The 19,006-nt window shown below is 43.3% G+C and overlaps 1 protein-coding gene across 1 annotated transcript in view; it reads left to right on the top strand.

Annotated features, from left to right (window-relative positions):
* The first annotated feature begins 105 nt into the window (after positions 1-105).
* The window catches only part of CA12 (carbonic anhydrase 12), a 46,563-nt gene continuing 27,662 nt past the window's right edge, over positions 106-19,006 (top strand). The window contains exons 1-4 of the mRNA XM_005285063.5: positions 106-299; positions 4,454-4,474; positions 14,668-14,847; positions 16,556-16,698. Coding sequence (XP_005285120.2) covers positions 209-299; positions 4,454-4,474; positions 14,668-14,847; positions 16,556-16,698 — 435 coding nt within the window. The 5' untranslated portion in view covers positions 106-208. The remainder of the gene's footprint in view (positions 300-4,453; positions 4,475-14,667; positions 14,848-16,555; positions 16,699-19,006) is intronic.

The following is a 19,006-nucleotide window of genomic DNA, read 5'->3' as shown; positions in this document are numbered from 1 at the left end:
GGAAGGCAGGTCTCTGATGACATCATTTGTTTTGGGCTGAGTCTGGGGAGGAGCTCTGTAAAAACCAGACCAAAAGAGAGAGAGAGGTAATAGCTCATTAGCAGCAGCTCTGTGTGCATGTTACTGTTAGCCAGCTCTGCAAGGGAGTTTCTTCAGGGAGTGAAGAAAAGCCTATGAACTGTTGGGAGATTCTAAATCTTTCCTTGAGATGTCAGCCAAGAGCTTCAGCATAGCCACAGCTGCTGCAGTGTTTATTCTCTTCCAAAAGACACAGCTCTCAGTGCAAGCACCGTTAAATGGTAAAGCCTTTCAGCTTTTTATTTTATTGGCATTCCTAATCTGGCAGGTCTAATGTGGGCAGTAAAATGGAGAGATTATTGGTCTCCCTAGTATGTTCATTGGTGTTGTTCTAGCTAGCAGATTACTTGGACTAAGTGTTAGGAAATGTCTCAGGGCAGGTACATTCCTGGGGAAGAGCATGTGAGGTTGTGTTATGGACTCATTCCACACTCAGAGTCTGTGATCTCTCTGCTCCTCAGGGAGTGAGGCAGAAAAGGGACCCTCCCTGAGTTAGTGGGAACAGTGTATACTCATCCCTTTAGTTTTAAGGAGGAAAAACATGGCTCAAGTCACAGTGAAATGCCACCTTTCTTACATACTGGACTTGATATTTTTGTTTTTAAAAAGATGGTGGTCAGCCTTCCCCTCTTGGCTGGAGTTAATTCTCATCCATTAAGAAAAAATTCAGTGCAGTTATATAGGAAATAAGGGAGAACTGCAGCACGGATCTGGGGGAGAGAGGACTGCTCAGCATCTGTGTGTTCATGGAGTCTTTGAGAGTTAGAGTGACTTTTGAGCACTCAGCTTCATACAGTGCCACACCAGTACAAACTACTGGATTACGGCTGTTTGCTAGCAAGGGTTATACTAGGGCTGGAATCAAAACTTTTGGGGTCAACATGTTATTTCAGGCATTTTTCCTGAGGAGTTTCATCTTCTCCAGCAGAATCTCCCACCTTTGGGCCAGTGGTTTTCAAACTCTGCAGTTCAGAGTCCTATTGGTGGTTCACAGAATAAAGTATTTAAGAACAAAGTAGTGGGCGGCTTGGAAGTTGTGGCATGTCTGGGAGAGAAACTCTCTTATGAGCTCTGAAAAATTATATGTTCCATTATAACAGAAGTGGTAATTGAGGTATGTGCCCATCCTTCCGACTTCGCCAAGCCATAGGGGTAACAGATGGGGAGACCATCACTCCCACTAAACACAAGTAAGGGATAGCTATTGCTCCTCACTTTTCCAACTCAGAGGTGCATTTTTGAAAGATTATCACTTCCTCTCTCTCTCTCTATATATATATATATGTGTGTGTGTGTGTGTGTGTGAGAGAGAGAGAGAGAGAGATGGGACAGTGTCACTATATTTCCCCCTCCCCCATGCCCAGAAACATAACTGAGTCACTCATCACTCAGACTTCCCCACACAAATGGGGGAGATTCTGCACAAGAAACTGTCTCTCCCACACACAGAGGGAAAGCCAAGGATTACCTGCTGCTGTTTCCCCCCTCACACCAAAGTGAATCCCGCATTCTGGTGACACTCTCCTCAACCTTTGCCAATTGCTGCTATGCTAAGCTCTATCCCTGGCATTTTCTAGATACAGTGGCATTTATTTTACTGAGAAAAATAGGGATGACAGTGGCCTTGTCTACATGGGCAAATTTATGATCCAGATGTCACTACCATTGCAGCTCTACAGATGGTAGCAATACTGAAAACTGCACAGTAGACAAAGCCTAGGAGATTTTCCCATCTTGTCATCCATGCCTATTCTGATCAGAGTTAAATGGCACTGTTTCTACTGTTGCTACCACCAGTGAAGCTACAAGGGTAGAGAATCACAGGTCATTAGAGCTGGATGGAGAATGGAAATTCCATTTTGCCAAGGATTTTGAGATTTTGAAATTTGTTTTCATTCTGATTTGGAATGAAACCTGAACATTTCAAAGTTCTCCACACAAAAAATTCAGAAAAAAATTCAATTTCAGTCAATCAAAATGTTTCATTTTGACTTTTTAAATTTTATAATATATAAAATAGAAAAAAAAAATCAAAGACAAGATTTTTAAAAATCAAAACGTTTCATTCCAGAATGGAACTTCATGACATTATTGGAACTCACCCTCCTTCCCTTTTTGTTCCAAAGCAAAATTTCATAAAGCATTTAGATTTGACAGAACTGCATTTTATGAGGAAAAAGGGTCCCACAGAAGATTTTTCAGCCAGCTCTATAGAGGTCAATTTTCCCACTCTAGATGCAGCCATGGAGGGAAATGGGACAGTTAACACCTGGTATTTCTGTGTATTAAGCACTGCACCTGTGACTACACTGACAGTTTAGGGAAAAATCCTCCAACCCCAGGCTAGCTCTGCCAGGGGCGTGCTAGTGTAAAGTAGCTGCAGGAGTTAAGCCAATCAAACCCGGTGGGATTTCTAACCCCTGTTTAGCAGTTTTACTAGTCTTATCAGACTTGTATCTGGCAAGTATGTGGCCCCTCATAGGGTATGTGTTACTTTTAACAGGTGGAGGAGGAGAGAACAAGGTGCCCAAAATAAAAGTCAAAGAGTGCATTAATTCTGCTACCTCAGCTGCTACTTACAGTGTGGAAGTTTGCATTTCCTTTGAAAATTTCAGCACAAGGGAACCAGGGCCCCATAACTACCACTGAAACAGAATTTGAGGCCTAACCTTACCTTGCTTCGAAAATCCCATCCCTAATCAGAACACAAGAGCAAAGTACCTCTGCTTTGCAGAGCCCTACTAGTTCATCTTGATGATTTAAGCTGTGTACGTGTGCAGGGCTATGCAGGTAACTGCACTTCAGGACACTGGAAAGTCAGACAAGAATCACTTATTATGCACATACACAATAGTTGTCAGACTCTTATAACTTAGGTTCATTTTCCAAATAAAAACCCAGCTCTAAATACCCCAAAGTTTGGGCTAGGTCAGATTTGCATCAGCTTGGTACCAATTCTACTTCAGGTATGTCAGTTTTGCATGAGGACAAGTGCCTCTAACTCCATAGAAAAGCTTGAAGTTTTAAAAATCTGAATAGATCCCCATACCAAAAAAAAAATAAGCATTTGAACAGTTCCTTCGTATGAAACACTTCCACCCCACACTAGAATGACTAAATGGAATTTTACTCTAACCAGTCACCTCCGCTTTGAGAAGAAGCAAGAGCGATTTCGTTTACAAGAAATGTGATAGGCACACCCTACCCAAAACAAACTATCAGATCTGAATACCTACAGTACAGTGTTGCAAGTAATATCAAAGCTATATTTGGTGTGATCTGTGGCTGTGGAAATTGACAAACCATGGACCACATTCAAGATTTTAATCAATCCTGGCTAGTTATTTATGCTCTCCACTTTTACTTCTGAACCCTTGTCTTTGTTTGTGTATTGTGATACTTAGATTGACAGGCTAAAAAAAGTCAAAAACTATTTAAAATATTGCTGTGCTTCTTACAGAGATGACACTTTTTGACCTTCCAATGACTTGCAAAGATATTGGCCCAAATTCAATCCCTAATGCAAAGAATTAATTTGTCCCATTGACTATTTTAACAAATAAGCAAACAATAGCCACCAAGTCATGGTCTCACACCTCACAGGAAGAGGCATTTACACTGTCTCTTAACAAACCGCAGCCATTTCCTACAAGAATCGCATGGTGAATACCCAGAATGATTCTGCAGAAAGGACTTCCTTTTATCTCTCACTTTGGCAGCTGACAATCAAATTTTGCTTGCTGCAGGTGTGCTTCAACCATCTGAACTATGCATGTGACCTTAAATGACAACCACATGTCTGCCCATTTATGCTTCACATTGTACCAGCCAGAGAGAAGAGCTGATTTCTGTGTGTTGTCTCTTGCCATTCCAAAAAATTTGGCTTTAGAGAGGTAATTAATAAAAATCAATCAATCCAGCCAAGCCCCTATTTAGCACTTTTCATCTATAGCTCTCAAGGTGCTTTACGATGGAGGGCAGCATCATTATCCCCACTTTACAGTTAGGGAAACTGAGGCACAAAAAGGGGACAGTGACTTGCCCAAGGTCCCCCAGCAGGCCAGTGGCAGAGCTGGGAATAGAATCCAGGTCTCATGAGTGCCCATCAAAGGGTCTATCCACTAAGAAACACTACCTTTGCCAAGAATTCAAATAACTAACCGATTCTCTAGCTCTGTGGGCAGGAGCACAGGGATCGTTGTGACTGACAGTACATGGGTTCAGTCTTTAATAATCTGTGAAAACTGGCCTGCTTGTACTGGACAGCTGAAATCAGAAGACAGTTAAGTACTGTAAAATTCACCAGCTGACACTATATAGAATAAGCTGAATTTCATATATTCACAGTTGTATTTGTTTTTGTTTTTTTAAACAGGATCTAAGTGGTCTTACATTGGTAAGTAGTTATTTTAATTCATACACTGAAATTTAATTCTGTATTTTGTACTTTAAGGAAAACAGGCCAAATTCAACCTGGCAACACCACACTGGAATCAGTGTAGTTATAACAGGGTTGAATTGGGCCCATTGTCTAGCAACCTCCTACTTAGATGTCAGGGTTCGGCATTGGGAAGGATTGCTTAGCAATATAAACAAGTGCCAGCTAGAGGGATCTGTGTTAACCTGCAAAATGACAAGAACTGCAGATGTTCCCCGAAGGTGCTGTCTTCATACCATTTACAAGTCTCCCTGTAGGGCTGTGGACAAACCTCTTATTTTCCAATCCAAACCCTAACACGTACTGGAGGAGAATTTTCAAGCTAAAGATATTTTTAAAATGTTATTAATCTAATGACTTTTTATTTTAAGGTAAAGAAGGCATTGTAAAACCAATTTTAAAGACTGGGATTAGTAGGGTTACCATATTTGGAGTGTCCAAAAAGAGGACACTCCACGGGGCCCCGGCCCCAGCCCCAGCCCCGCCCCAACTCCGCCCCCTCCCCTGCTTCCCGCGAACATTTGATTCGCGGGAAGCCTGAAGCAGGTAAGGTGGGGGGGTGGGGGAAGGAGGCGTGGCCCAGTCTGGCCCCCCCAGCGTCTCCAGCCTGGGTCGGCTCGGGCCCTGGGGTGCCGGCCCGGCCCCCCCGGCTCGGCACCGCCAGCCCGGCCCCGGCCCCCAGCTCGGCACCGCCGTCCCCCTGGGCCCCGGCTCGGCACCATCGGCCCCGGCCCCCCCCGGCTCGGCACCGCCGGCCCCCACCAGCCCCGGCCCCCGGCTCGGCACCGCCGGCCCCGCATGTCCCGATTTTCCCGGACATGTCCGGCTTTTTGGGATTTCCCCCCGGACGGGGATTTGAAGCCCAAAAAGCCGGACATGTCCGGGAAAATCCGGACGTATGGTAACCCTAGGATTAGCATAAAATATTAGAGTAGAAACTTTAATTTGTGATGAAATTTCATTTGAATGCAACTGCAGTAAAACCTGGTTAGAACACTGCTTACTGCGTTGTATGGAAAACAACACTATATCTATGTGACCCACATCAAAACAGTAAAGCATGTCTTCTGTCTGCTGGAAGCAGGGCCGGCTCTAGGTTTTTTGCTGCCCCAAGCAAAAAAAATTTTAGCTGCCCCTCCCCCTGCCAGCCCTGGGCTCTCTCCTCCCCCCCTCCCCCCCCCCGCCCCACCAACTGCCACCTCCTGCCGACCCAGCCCTAGGTCACTGGTAACTCGCTCCCAGGGCAGGTCATTCAGCAGGAATTTTGGATGTGCACAGAACACAGACAGGATTGGTTCCCATATGGTTACAGAACTGCAGTAAAGTGGAACAATTTTCAGCTTGTGTGATTGAAGGATATCTGGATGGATATTATAAGACTGTCCTACATAAATGAGGAAAAGTTGAGGTGCCTTTATTATTCTTTTGTTCCATTCTTTGTTTCTATGTGGAATTTGCCAATGCAATATCACTGTCTTCCTTTTAAACAAATAAAACTAAAACTAAAAAAAAAAAAAAGCAATGGCTGTTGAAAATAGCAATTCCAGTCCTAATAACCACTGGGAAGCATTTCTTGCTCAATTTATTCTACTTTTTCTACAGCAAGTTACAGTGGATCAGTATATTTGATTTGGGAGAAATGAAGTAACAGCTGCCCAAATTAAGCTTGAGCACTCCTGAATTTTGAGGGTGTTCAAATCTGGAAGGCAGGTGCTGGATTCCCTTTCTGAATATTAGCTAAATCTGGAAAAGAAAAGTCAATTTCTGCTTCCATGGCTCAGAAGTGTAAATCCTCCTGCGTGCCTGGTACTGTATCTAAAGCTGCCCAGGTCCTAGTAGAGCCTCCCCTCCCTTACTTTTAATTTTAAATTCTAGTGGGATCCACGTACCTGCCTTGCTAGGCTTCAGATAGAGAGGTGCAATGTCCATTTAGTCCACACAATTCTTTCTTTGGGGGAGAGCCCAGGGCTGGGGCGGCAGGAGGTGCGGGTGGGGGCCAGGGCTGGGGTGGCAGGGGGTGCGGGTGTGTGTGTGTGTGGGGGGGAGAAGAGCCCAGGGCTGGGGTGGCAGGAGATGCGGGTGGGGGGAGAACCCAGGGCTGGGGCAGCAGGGGGGTGCAGGTGGGGGCCAGAGCTGGGGCAGCAGGGGGTGTGGGTGGGGGAGAGTCCAGGGCTGGGGCAACATGGGGGCGCGGGGGGAGCCCAGGGCTGAGGTGGGGGGCGGCAAAAAACCTAGAGCTAGCTCTGTCCCTACCATTCACAGCAAGCTGCAGTGTGAGGTTTCAGTTCCACACTCCTTCCCCTTCCCTTTCCTGTTAATTGCGGCCAAGGGAATGCTGGGAAATGTAGTTCTTTCCCTGCTTCAGGGCTGGCTCTATAGGCAGCGAGCTAACCAAGGAACTACAGATCCCAGGGCCCCCTGTTGGTTCTCAGCTCCCATGCTGGATTCTTGCGCCCCTGCAAATTTGCCGCCCCAAGCAACTGCTTGCTTTGCTGGTACCTAGAGCCGGCCCTGGCTGGAAGTCATCTCCCTCCATCTCTGTCACTCTATCGCCTTTCACTATGTCAGACACTAAAATGAAGTCAGCAGCAAGAGAAAGGAAAGCAGTGGCATTATACCCACTCATGGTGATGGAGATGAGCATGCAGTTATAGGGGCAAGGGAAAAAACCATGAGAGCCATGAGCAGTGCTAGAGCTAGAGCTGCTATTAGTGACCAAAATCACTGTTTGTTAAATGAACACTGGATGGGACTGAATGCTGCCATTGCTACACCACTAGTGACATTAGAGCCCAGGGCTGTATCACAGGATACCATTGCATTTGACAAAGCATCACTTTCCAGAACAAACTGTGAACCTGACAGAACTAGGTACTTGTCTTGGATACAAATGGAACCTGCTGTATTTCATACAGTATCCTTAAAGGCAAAACTGTTCTACTATCTGCACTGTTCTTGTATAAAAGTGTAGCTCAACTGTGTTCTGTACAGCAGTCTTGTTGACATCATTAAGAATCGTATACGGTGTGATAGCAGAACATGCCTCTTTGTGTAGGAACCAGTGCGGCTGAATGGATCACACACTGAACTGGGACTTGGACCTGTGTTCCACTCCCAGCTCTGCCTATGGTCTGCTCTGTGACTTTTGGCAAGTTACTGCACCTCAGAGAGTTCCCCATCTGTAAAGTGGTCATAATGATACGTAATGACACACTTCTTTGTAGTGACTGGTCCCTGCAGGTGATGTTAGGGGGGAGCTAGTGTTCTCACCTATGTGCAGGGGAGTAGAAGAACAGAGATAGACTCCTGGTACCTTCCATCCTCTTTTGGCCCTGCACAGAGGTCTGGCACAGTCTAGCCAAGGGAACAGACATGCTGAGAAACCATGTGCCTTTGGCCTTGTCTATACTGCCACTTACAGCACTGAAACTTTCTTCACTCAGGGGGGTGAAAAAACACCCCCCTGAGTGATGCAAGTTTCAGCACTGTAAAGTGGCAGTGTAGACAGTGCTCCCAGTGCTGGTAGCTATTCCCCTCGTGGAGGTGGTTTTATTACAGCGTTGGAAGAGCTCTCTCCCAGCGCTGGAGACGCGACTACACAGCCATGTTAAAGCGCTGTCACGGCAGCACTTCAATGTCGGCTGTGTAGACATATCCTTTGTTACATACACAGAGGATATGTCTCCACTGCAATTAAAAACCCGCAGCTGACCCCTGCCAGCTGACTCGGGCTCGGGGGCTGTTTAATTGTGTGTAGATGTTCAGGTTGGAGCCTGGGCTCTGCAGCCTGAGCCTGAACATCTACACCGCAGTTAAACAGCCCCGCAGCCCTGCCAGCCCAAGTCAGCTGGCACAGGCCTCCATGGGTGTCTAATTGCAATGTAGACATACCCTGTCACTTTTCTGCCCTAGTCCTACTGGGCTTCTGCACTGCCCAGCACTCTGCATAGCCAGACCTAAAGTCCCAAGAGTGGTCAGTTTTACACAGCATTGAGGTCTGAAGCTAGGGATAGACTGATTTGAGCAGCAAATTTGTGTTTCTCTCTGCTATACAGATTAAGCCTTATTATCCAAAAACCATTTCCCATTAGTGCTTATGTGTTTGCCTTTCCTTGACCACTTCTCTTTCCATGGTAAAGGTCAGAGAGTTAAGAGAAGAACTAGAAGTGTCAGCTACAAAAACAGTTTCAACTTCAGCTAGAAAACTGGAATTACAGGGCTGATTTAATGGGATGGATAGTTTCCATCCCCAGGCCTGGAAAGAGGTGTTTTTATAGGACCTCTTTGTCAGCAGTGCAGTTTGGCCACGGTTTAAGTGACTGTTTCAATTCTTCTGCAGCTCCTCACTAGAAGCTGAAAGTCAATTGACCGAGTGCTCTTTGTATGCTGGCCCTCTACCTCCTTAATCAGGAGTACTGAATATAAATTGAACATACAGAATTACTACTTTAAGGTGAAAAGAACAGGAGTACTTGCGGCACCTTAGAGACTAACAAATTTATTAGAGCATAAGCTTTCGTGGCCTACAGCCCATAAGATTCTTTTTGCGGATACAGACTAACACGGCTGCTACTCTGAAACCTACTTTAAGGTGGACAGCTGGCTAGAATGCAGAAAGTTAGCTGGTGTTCCACAAGAGTATTAAAGAAGAATCCCAGCAAGGTTATTAATGCACTTTAGTGCATCTATGTGGAGGGGAAGTGGGTACCACTGCAAGTAACCTTAAGTGTCATAAATTAACAACACTTTAATTAAAGCTGAACAATCTTTAGTTTTATTGTTGCCATATGTTTACTTCGGTTCATCAAGGTGCACAGAAGCCTGTGCTAAGAACTCTCACCTCAAGTGGGGAATGTGCAACTTTGATGACCTTGTTAGAATATCCCTAAAGTTTCCAGCACAATTATTAGGCCTTTAGTTAAAGGCTGTTTTTGGCAGTTCCCCAAGATGACCACTTAACAGGTTTCTCTCTAGATAATGCCCATCACTGAGCTTCTGCATGTTACCACATTTGTGACTGCAGCTTGGCTTTTTGGGTCTCGTTGCTACAATTGTATGCGTGCAGGTCACAAGGTGGGAGCAGGGAGATGGCACAACCCCAACATGCAGCCCCAGGTTTGGGGTGTGCGTTGCTCAGCTCATTACAAAGCTGTGCATCAGTATAGTTTCAAGTAATTTTTATTAATCATAATATTTTACTTACATGCTTCTCTTGTAATGCAGCCACGAGGGCAAAGTCAGATCTCCTTATGCTCATTCACTCAGGACTACTTACGGCATGTGAGGAAATGCATGACCAGGAGCTAGAAGTTGTACATTAGAACAGGAGGTGGTCTACAGGACAGGTGGTCTACAGTAATCTGGGGTCCTAAAGATACCATGACAGGGAGACCCCATGGCCTCACCCTCCAGCACCTGGAACTGTGGAGGCAGGGGTCCCTTCTCCTCCCACAGAGGCAGAGGCAGCAGCAAGGGGCCTCCTTTCTCACATGGTAACAGGACCCCACCTTCCTCTGGTAGATGAGATATGTTTTTGGGTGGGTAGTCCAGGATCATTGCACTCTTCTTCCACACGCAGAGTCCTCTGCGATCATAGTATATATCATATCATAGGTAGGGAGCAGTGACTTGTGGATAATCACCCATTGAGATGCATGGGACAGCTCACTCTTCCTGAGCTATCTTTTGGCTGCAGCTGTCACTACATTGATTACACTTGTCATGTTTTGAAGTTTTCTTCACAACTATGAGCGCTAGAAACTTTCTATTTGGAAAACTACAATTTTACTGTAATAGCACAACCCCAGGACTTGGGGCTCTCAGCACGAACCAGTAGTACCTATGCCTTAATCTCACCCTAACTTATATTGCAACTTCTTACACTCTGCTGTTAGTTGCTTTTCTTTCCCTGCTGTAGTGCTCACAGAGACCGTTGATCAGTGGACTAAGGGTTGTGTGTACAAATGGGCTTGAACCTGAGTAGATTTAAGTCAGTCACACTAGGCCTTCTAGGGGCCTTGTCCACATTATAGAATCTTACTTTTGAACACAATTGGCAGTGTTAGGAGACAATGCTGAGCACAGCTTGTGCTGGTCCACCATGACTGCAAAGCCCTGGACAGTATGTCATCTAATTTGAGGGTTCTCCATTTTCAAACATAAGATTTTTTTGTTTGTTTGTTTGCTGTAGACAAGTGCTAAATCAGTTTAAGTTTATGCAACATACATGTTGAGAGGATCTGGAAAAAAGGGTAAGTTCCAATACAGGCTCCCTAGATTTACCTCTGAATTTGACCCTTGTTCTGCAACATAGGACTCCTATTTCCATAGCAACCCATTCCCACTCTGTTGCTACCTATTCTTCATATCCATTGCACCAGAAGGAAGAGTACTAAAACAGCAGAGCTGTTCTGCAATGTCTGGCATTTAAATACCATGTAAACTTATCACTCATTCCTTGAGTCCATCCCTGATGTCCCTTTTGCAACAGCAAACCGCACTGAACCCTAGTACCATAATTTCATAACTGCCAAAGTGTGACAAGAGTCCAGCTCTTTCAAGTGAGTTCTGGTGCACTAAAACAAGGATGGCTACATGACAATATGCAGGGTTCTTGCAATGCCTGGAAAAACTGGTTATGGACAAGGAAACAAGTTGATGAGTTAGCTGAAGCTGATGTGGGGAAATAGACAAGAATCTCTGTAGTTTAATCCCCATTGGCTGTCATTCTCTTTGCTTACCAGAAATGTGCACATCCACCCTGATGTCATTGATGTGCCTAAAAATCTCAGTAATTGGCATATTTTACAAGAAAAAGAATTATCTCCAATCTCAACTGCTGACCAGTTACTAATCCCCAGTAACCTAATCCCTCTAAAAAAGTAGGTCTGAAAAAGTGTATTGCACTTCATGATGTGGTTTCCAATGGCTGAAGTCAGATTTCTGTTTTACTAATCTTTAAAGACTAGCCATTTAGCAATCACGCGACTGGCATAATCTTTTTGGTACAAGATAAATGTCTTCCTGGAAACCCTATACCTTAGCAAGGTGCAGTCAGAGTTTGGGCCGGGCTTCTTGAGTTAAGACTGGGACAACCCTTCCTCCCCTTTCCCAGCTCCACACAGAAATATAGCCCCTGATTCAAGGAAGCAGACATCCCTTTTTACCCTGCCTGCTGGGCCCTAACTGACTGCTGCCTGATCCTAGCTCATCTAGCTGCTTGAGGACTGATTTTCATTGGTTCCACCTGCAACTGATCCTTGGTGGCCTCTCTAGGCAGCTCAGGAAGGACTAAACTTGGTGCTCTTTTTCCCCAAAAGGACACCTCCTTCAGGCAGGGTGCACCAAGATGGTAGGGCCTCCAGCAGAAGCCAACAAATGCCTGGTACACTCTGTCAGTCATTAAACTACAGCTGCACTGGTGCTGGAAAACAGGTATGAAGTTTTGTAGTGTAGAGGCAAGGGAGAACCCTGGAAGTTTTGTCTGAATAATGACTACAGGATCAGGCCCATGCCATCTGAAGTGCATGAATAAGATAGAAAGGGCTGAATTCTACTCTGTTAGAGTAAAAGAACTTGTATTGAAGTGAAAGGGACGGCACTTGAGGATAGAATTAGCGTAAGTGCTTTAGGTGATGTCATACATTTGCGGGAGAGAGACAAACTAAACAGATTTTGTAGTATATTTGCCACTGTCAAATCTAACAAAAGTTGAAATACAGGTTTCACTTCTTGCACTAAAACTTCATAAAGACTTGCACATCAAGTCTCAACCTCAAGAGGCCAATTATTCTCATTTCCTGATGAGCTGGGTTATATCCTTGAAGTGTGTGTATTCCCATAACCCAGTGCCAAAACAAGTAGTACATAGTTCAGATTTCTGTTCTATGTTCTGATGAATGGGTCAGTGTTTTGCTAAAACACATGCAAGACGGATAGCATTCACCTTTCAACAGTTTCGGTGTACCATTTATTAGCTCTCAAACCCACTAAAGAGAATTTAAATGCTGTTTAAGATATGCCATGAAAATCTGGGAGATAAAGAATCAAAGGGATTTGCAGTCAAATGGAAGCTAAGATAGAAGCTACTCCAGCACTAAGTGAGATCCAATTTAGATTATATTTGTGGAAGACAAGCTCCCAGATCACTGAACCTTAACAACATCAGCATCTATCAATAATTTTCATATTCATTAGTTTTCCTTTTTAAAACGTTTGAACTAGTTTTGACATCAATTTTCTGATCTAGGGCAGATTCTGGCACCCACAGTTCAAGAAGGATATTGGTAAGTTGGTGAGGGAGCAGAGAAGCGCCACAAGAATGATTAAAGGATTGGAAATCATGTTTTATAGTGATAGCCAAGCAGCTCACTCTGTTTAGCTTAACAAAGAGAGGATTAACAAAGAGAGGTGACTTATTCCCAGTCTATACGTACCAAAATGGGGAACAGAAATTTGGTAATAGAGGGATCTTCGATTTAGCAGATAAAGGTACAACAAGATTCAGTGGGTGGACACTAAAGTGGAGAAAATTAAAACATAACATATCTGGTAAAAAATATACTCTGTTAGGGCCCAAACTTGCCAACATGTATGTAAGTGATTTGATTTGGTAGCTAATGGTGCTGTTTCAGTGAATAAACATTTTTAGCACTTCTTTTTAAAGTGTCAGTGCAATTGCCTGGCTACAACACAAAATGATAAGACAAGACAACTAAAATCAGTGCATATCATCAAATCAGCTTTCCGTAAGAGTTTCAGACATTTTGGAGAACTCTAGTAAAATATTCCAGACCCTTGGACCCACTGCCTGAACACCTGCCTTGATCAAGAGTCTGTGAGTGTGTCTGCTGTGCTTTCCCTTTTAGCTACAAGATTTTCCCAGTCTTTTTGTTCTGTGATTACTTCATATATCTCTTCCTAGTGAGCCAAGGAAAAGAGTGTAGCATCAGGCACCCTTGGAGCTTCAAAAGCAACCCCATTTTGATGACTCTCAGGAAGGACATACCCACCAAATCAAGCTGACTCTCACACTTCATGTGTCTATCTCTTGATGCCATTTTAGTTGCCTAAAAATAGATATTCAGTCTAGAATACAACAATGGCATGGAGTACAAAGTATGAGTTCTAATGCAATGGCTTAACTAAGAGACTACTTTTATAGCATTTAGAGAAGAGGTGTTTACTTGTAAAAATGAAATGTTTTTAATCAAACAGTAGAGCATGTTTGAAAGAAATCATCAAAATTATTATGACAGATTATGTCTGAGACGAATCAAGTAGTTTCAGGCTATTCAACCCAGGCATAGGGCCTCTTCTGGGCAGCATCTGCGTGGATTCCCAAGAGTATAAGAGGCGCCCCTCTGCCACCACACATCCAAGCAGCAGCTGGCCAGATTCCACACCAGAAGTGTAGTTCTTGTCTCTTTCCTTCTGCCCATTGGTGCCTAGGTGTCTGAAACGGGCCAGGGAGGGTCCATAGCTGACCTTCCCCATAGTAGCCACTGGATGAGTACACTGCACCCTCTGCTACGGGAGGTGCAGTTCCTGGGAGCCCAGATTTCTTTCTGCAGATGCCAGCTGGTGGCATGGCACCTTTAGTTCTCACATTGCCTATGATAAATCCTATCCCTCAGAAAAGGGGCTGTTTTTATAGATAGTTTATTTCTATGGAAGTGAATCATTTACATATATACGTCAAGTTCTCTGAAGGCTTTTCCTATTTGAGGGTGGAGATGACTAGATGCGAGTTCATGTATGTAGTGACTAATAAAATCATAGATTAATGTATATTTACCTTTAGGATTAAATGAATTTGAGTCTTAATATATAAGCATCTTTTGCACCACAATTTCTTAGTAATGATGGGTCAAACTCAAACTACTCAGTCAAGGAAGTTACATGAACAGCTTTGACTGCAGGAATTTGGCCCACTCCTTCCAGTAATAGACTGAATGTGTGAAACTGAGAAACAGTTTATCTCACCATTTTAAATAGAGAAAAGGACAGTTAGATTCTGTTTTGGGTGACTATTCAGGGAAACAGGGGAGTTCTTATATTATCCAAACCAGTTGTTACTAGCATGTAGGGAAAGTACCAATGAAGATGACAACAAAGATTGATTAACCTGTCTCTTCTGTTAACATTCCCAGGTCCTGATGGAGAGAAAACTTGGCCCAAGAAGTATCCATTTTGTGGAGGAGTATTCCAGTCTCCAATAGATTTTCATAATGATATTCTCCAATATGATACCACTCTCTTACCTTTAGAGCTTGTAGGCTACAATGTGTCCTCCACTGACCACTTTATGTTGACCAATAATGGTCATTCAGGTAAGGAAACCAAATGTGCAGCAAGAGAATTTGAAAGAAAGAGTTTCTGGACTTATATTTCATTTCTTATATTATTGGCAGTGATCGACCAAGCCCTTGCAATAGAATACAAACATCTTGGATAACTATCTAAAGAAACTTGTAATTATAAAACACACATCAGTATACCATAAATATAGCTGTTGCACTTTAGATTAACTTACGCTTGTGAAAAGTTTTTCTTATTAATTTGGTTAAAATACTCAGAAATAGGAACAGAATTTGCAGCTTTGTTTAGAAAGAAGTGAAAAGTCAGTAAATCTGGATGAAGTCACCCTTAATAGATATTGTAATCAACTGGAAAGATAAAAAGTGGTTCACTGAATTTAAGACAAAAATCAAGCAAACCTGGGAGTTTCAGCAAACGCCTCTACTACTTGAATGAAGATAGAGAACTTCCTTAAGTGTGAGACAGAAAGACATATATAACCATTAGGATCAGCTTACACACACGCCTAGCACCCTCCACTGTAGCGTCAAGGCAAGATACCCTACCAACAACAACAGGGATGAGAACAGAGATGAAGCAATCTCTTAAAATCTCAGAATATTTCAATGCCACAAAGTAGAATACTTATAAGCCAATTCCCCACAATTTTTTCTAGAAACAACTTAAAGACTTACAAACGAGAACAGCAGCAAGGCTCTCCTGCAGCACATCCTTCCCCAGTACTGCCAAAGCGTCAAAAAACCCTGCATTATAAAATACCTCAGACTTCACCCCTTCCCAGCATGCTTTGTTAAAAGGAGCTTGACAGGCAAGCCTCTCTTTTCTCACTGTTTCTGTGGGATAAACATGCTCTGTACCATACCCGTAAATAGCCAGGTCCCCCAAGGAACTGTACTGGAATCAGTTCTGTTCAACATATTCATAAATGACCTGAAAAAAGGGGTAAACAGTGAGATGGCAAAGTTTGCAGATGATATGAAATTCCTCAGGATAGTTAAATACAAAGCAGACTGTGAACAGTTACAAAGGGATCTCACAAAATTGGGTGACTGGGCAACAAAACGGCAGATGAAATTCATTGTTGTTAAATGCAAAGTAATATACATTGCAAAACATAATCCCAACTATACATACAAAATGATGGGGTCTAAATTTGCAGTTATCACTTCAAAAAGAGATCTTGGAGTCATCGGGGATAGTTTTCTGAAAACAGCTGCTCACACAACTCTCCCAGTCAATTCACATTCCATGTATTAAATTCTACTAGAATATAGGGGGGAAATGTTCTAGACCAGGGATCGGCAACCTTTGGCAGGCTGAGGGATGTGCTGGCCACTGCTTCCCATCGCCCCCATTGGCCTGGAGCGGTGAACTGCAGCCAGTGAGAGCCACGATCGGCCCAACCTGCGGATGCGGCAGGTAAACAAACCAGCCCGTCCCGCCAGGGTGCTTACCCTGGTGGGCTGTGTGCCAAAGGTTGCCGATCCCTGTTCTAGACTCCCTTAAATTGCCTAGAGAGTTCCAAAGACTGCTAAAAATGATAATCTTCCAGATACTATAACATATGGCATGTGCTGGATTCTGGGTTAAGAGCCTGAATGGTTTATTCTGCTATTCTAATTCTCTGTATCCAATAAAGTCAGACACACTAGTTCTGTGAACCAAGTGCATCAACACAGCAATAATAATCTTCTCCCATATTTTTTGGTCTACTTGCAGTAAGAATGAGTCTGTTTCCTACCATGCACATCAGAAACCTCCCTTTCCAATACACCGCAACTCAGCTTCACCTACACTGGGGAAACAGGAACAAGCCAGAAGGCTCGGAGCACACAGTCAGTGGAAGGCATTTTGCAGCAGAGGTAAGATGGTCTCAAGTCAGAGAAATCTGGAAGGGAAAGTTAGACAGTTCCCACTATTTCAAAGCTAAAATTTGTATAGGCAGTGGTTGATGTATTCACCACTTGTGTATAAGAACATTCTGCCAAAGAAGGCACACGGGCATTAATTTAAGCACTTATGCTCTTAATATTTAATATATCCTATATCAAGATGCTACGGATTTAGGCTGGACTCAGTAAGTGGTATGGCTTTGTTGCTAAAGCATGACACTAGGAATCAAGAGATCTGAGTTCTACTCTCAGTACTGACACTGGCTTGCTCTGTAACTTCAAGCAAGTTATGTATTCTCTTGGCACCTCAATATCTCCACAATGGGGATAGTGATTAGCTACAACAAAGGTGCTTTGTGAGGCTTAATCTCACTGTTTTGACATGCTTTGTGATAGCTTTTATATAGATGTATCCATCAGACTAAGAATGATTTGGTAGGTCTTTTCCACTTCTACCTTTCCTGATTCTGTCATACTGATTTAGGAATAGATATTGAAAAGCAGCACCAACTGCTAAATCACTGAGAAAGCATTGAATCAAAATGTTTGGCTTTTCAAAATTGATCCAAGTGTTTTGCTTAGAGGTTCGCATACATGTAAACTTAAAATGTTTGTAGCAAGCAGATACTCTAAATTCTGCTGCTTAACACCTATCTATCCAACTGGAGACTAGAGATGATGCAGAGCACTGTTTAAGTAACAATGTGTAATTATGCTCTTTGTTGCATGACACAAGCTCAAATAGTCTCTGTGCAGTTCTGCTTAGGTTCAGTGTAGCAGATTTGAAAGTGCTATGTAACCGTTACATGAATAGTGTCTGGATCCTGGTCGGCAACATAAGGTTCTATATAGTTAGATTGGTTTAATAGAATTTCCTGTATGAATGTATTCGTCTAGCTTAATAGGGGGCTGTTGGAAAAACAGCAGGGAAACAACGCAATGGATCTAGATAGGCCATACTCCAAAAATATTTGTGGGGCAATTACAGGAAAACGGCCTACTTCCAGGTTCCAATCCAAAGTTGCACTGTTGTTTTGCCAGTTCTGGACACTAACAGATCAAAGAGCTACAAAACAGTTTAAAACTGACACATTCTCTGAGAAGAGACTGAGCAGCTTGTAAAGGAGTCATTCCCTTAAGCAGTGGGGAGAAATGATTGGTGAGTTATGGGATGAAACCATCACATAGCCTATAGCGGTCTTTGAGTGCCTGTAGGATGCTCAGACCTACCAGAATCCTGACTGCTCAGATGGGCAGGCACCTGGTAAACTAGACATGCGCATAATCTGTTATTGTTTTAAGAACTTTTTCTCTGCAGTGGTTTTGTTCTAAATAAATAATGCTCGGCTTTAAGAAGGCTGTCTGATTACTGGATACCACCATCAGTGTTCTTGGCATTAACAGACCTGCAGCTATGAACTATAAAACAGGCCTGCTGAGGTAATCACAGTTAGCACCTGGGAATGGCAGTCCAAGGCCTGATCTGAGAGTGGGAGAATTGCATGAACCCACCGCAAGAGCGGTGATGGCTTGAGGCCTGAGAGAGGGTGCATTTGCACAGACCAGGAGGGGTCTGTAATGGTGACAATCAGTTCTAAAAGCATACAGCACAATTCATGGAAATCTATTTTAGTAATCAATACTGGATTTAGCAATGAATAATTATATGCTCAATTTATTCAATTTATAATCCCAGAGTAATTACAAGTCTATCTGAAATTGAAGTAGGATTAAAGGTACAATTCTAGGCTAAGGACATAGCCATACCCTTTGCTGAAGCTATTGGAAAGGCCATTTCTTTCTCACAGGCTAACTCCAACAGTGGAGACTTCCCCTTCTTCAGTGGCTGTGGGAAGGGGTTCTGTGCAGTTCAAATATTTTTCAGAATAAGTTTGTCTGTTACTTTAAATCCCTGCTCTACATACACCAAGTCATCGCAAGGGTGAAGTTGGAGAAATCCAGTCAAACATAATTCATTAATGAAAGCTCATTCAGTTGGATGTATATATGTTAGCTGGTTAAGGAGACTTGTTTCTAAAAGGAATTTAACCTTCCAATTTCCGAGATACAACTATATCTCAGTATCTTCACTTGCACTCCTAAATTTAAATTCAGGAGTGCTAGAATGTTTGGTGCCTCTGCCTACTCTATTCAATATAGGTTCTTATACCATGCTCATCACTATAATAGCTGGGCACTTTACAGTAGTGCATTAAGCATTGTGACTAACCTCTCATGTGTGATTTGTTCTCTCATCTTCTCCCCATGGGGAGAATTG

Source organism: Chrysemys picta, chromosome 10 (assembly GCF_011386835.1).
Source record: "Chrysemys picta bellii isolate R12L10 chromosome 10, ASM1138683v2, whole genome shotgun sequence".
Classification (NCBI taxonomy): Eukaryota; Metazoa; Chordata; order Testudines; family Emydidae; genus Chrysemys; species Chrysemys picta.
This window is presented reverse-complemented; position numbering and strand designations above follow the sequence as displayed.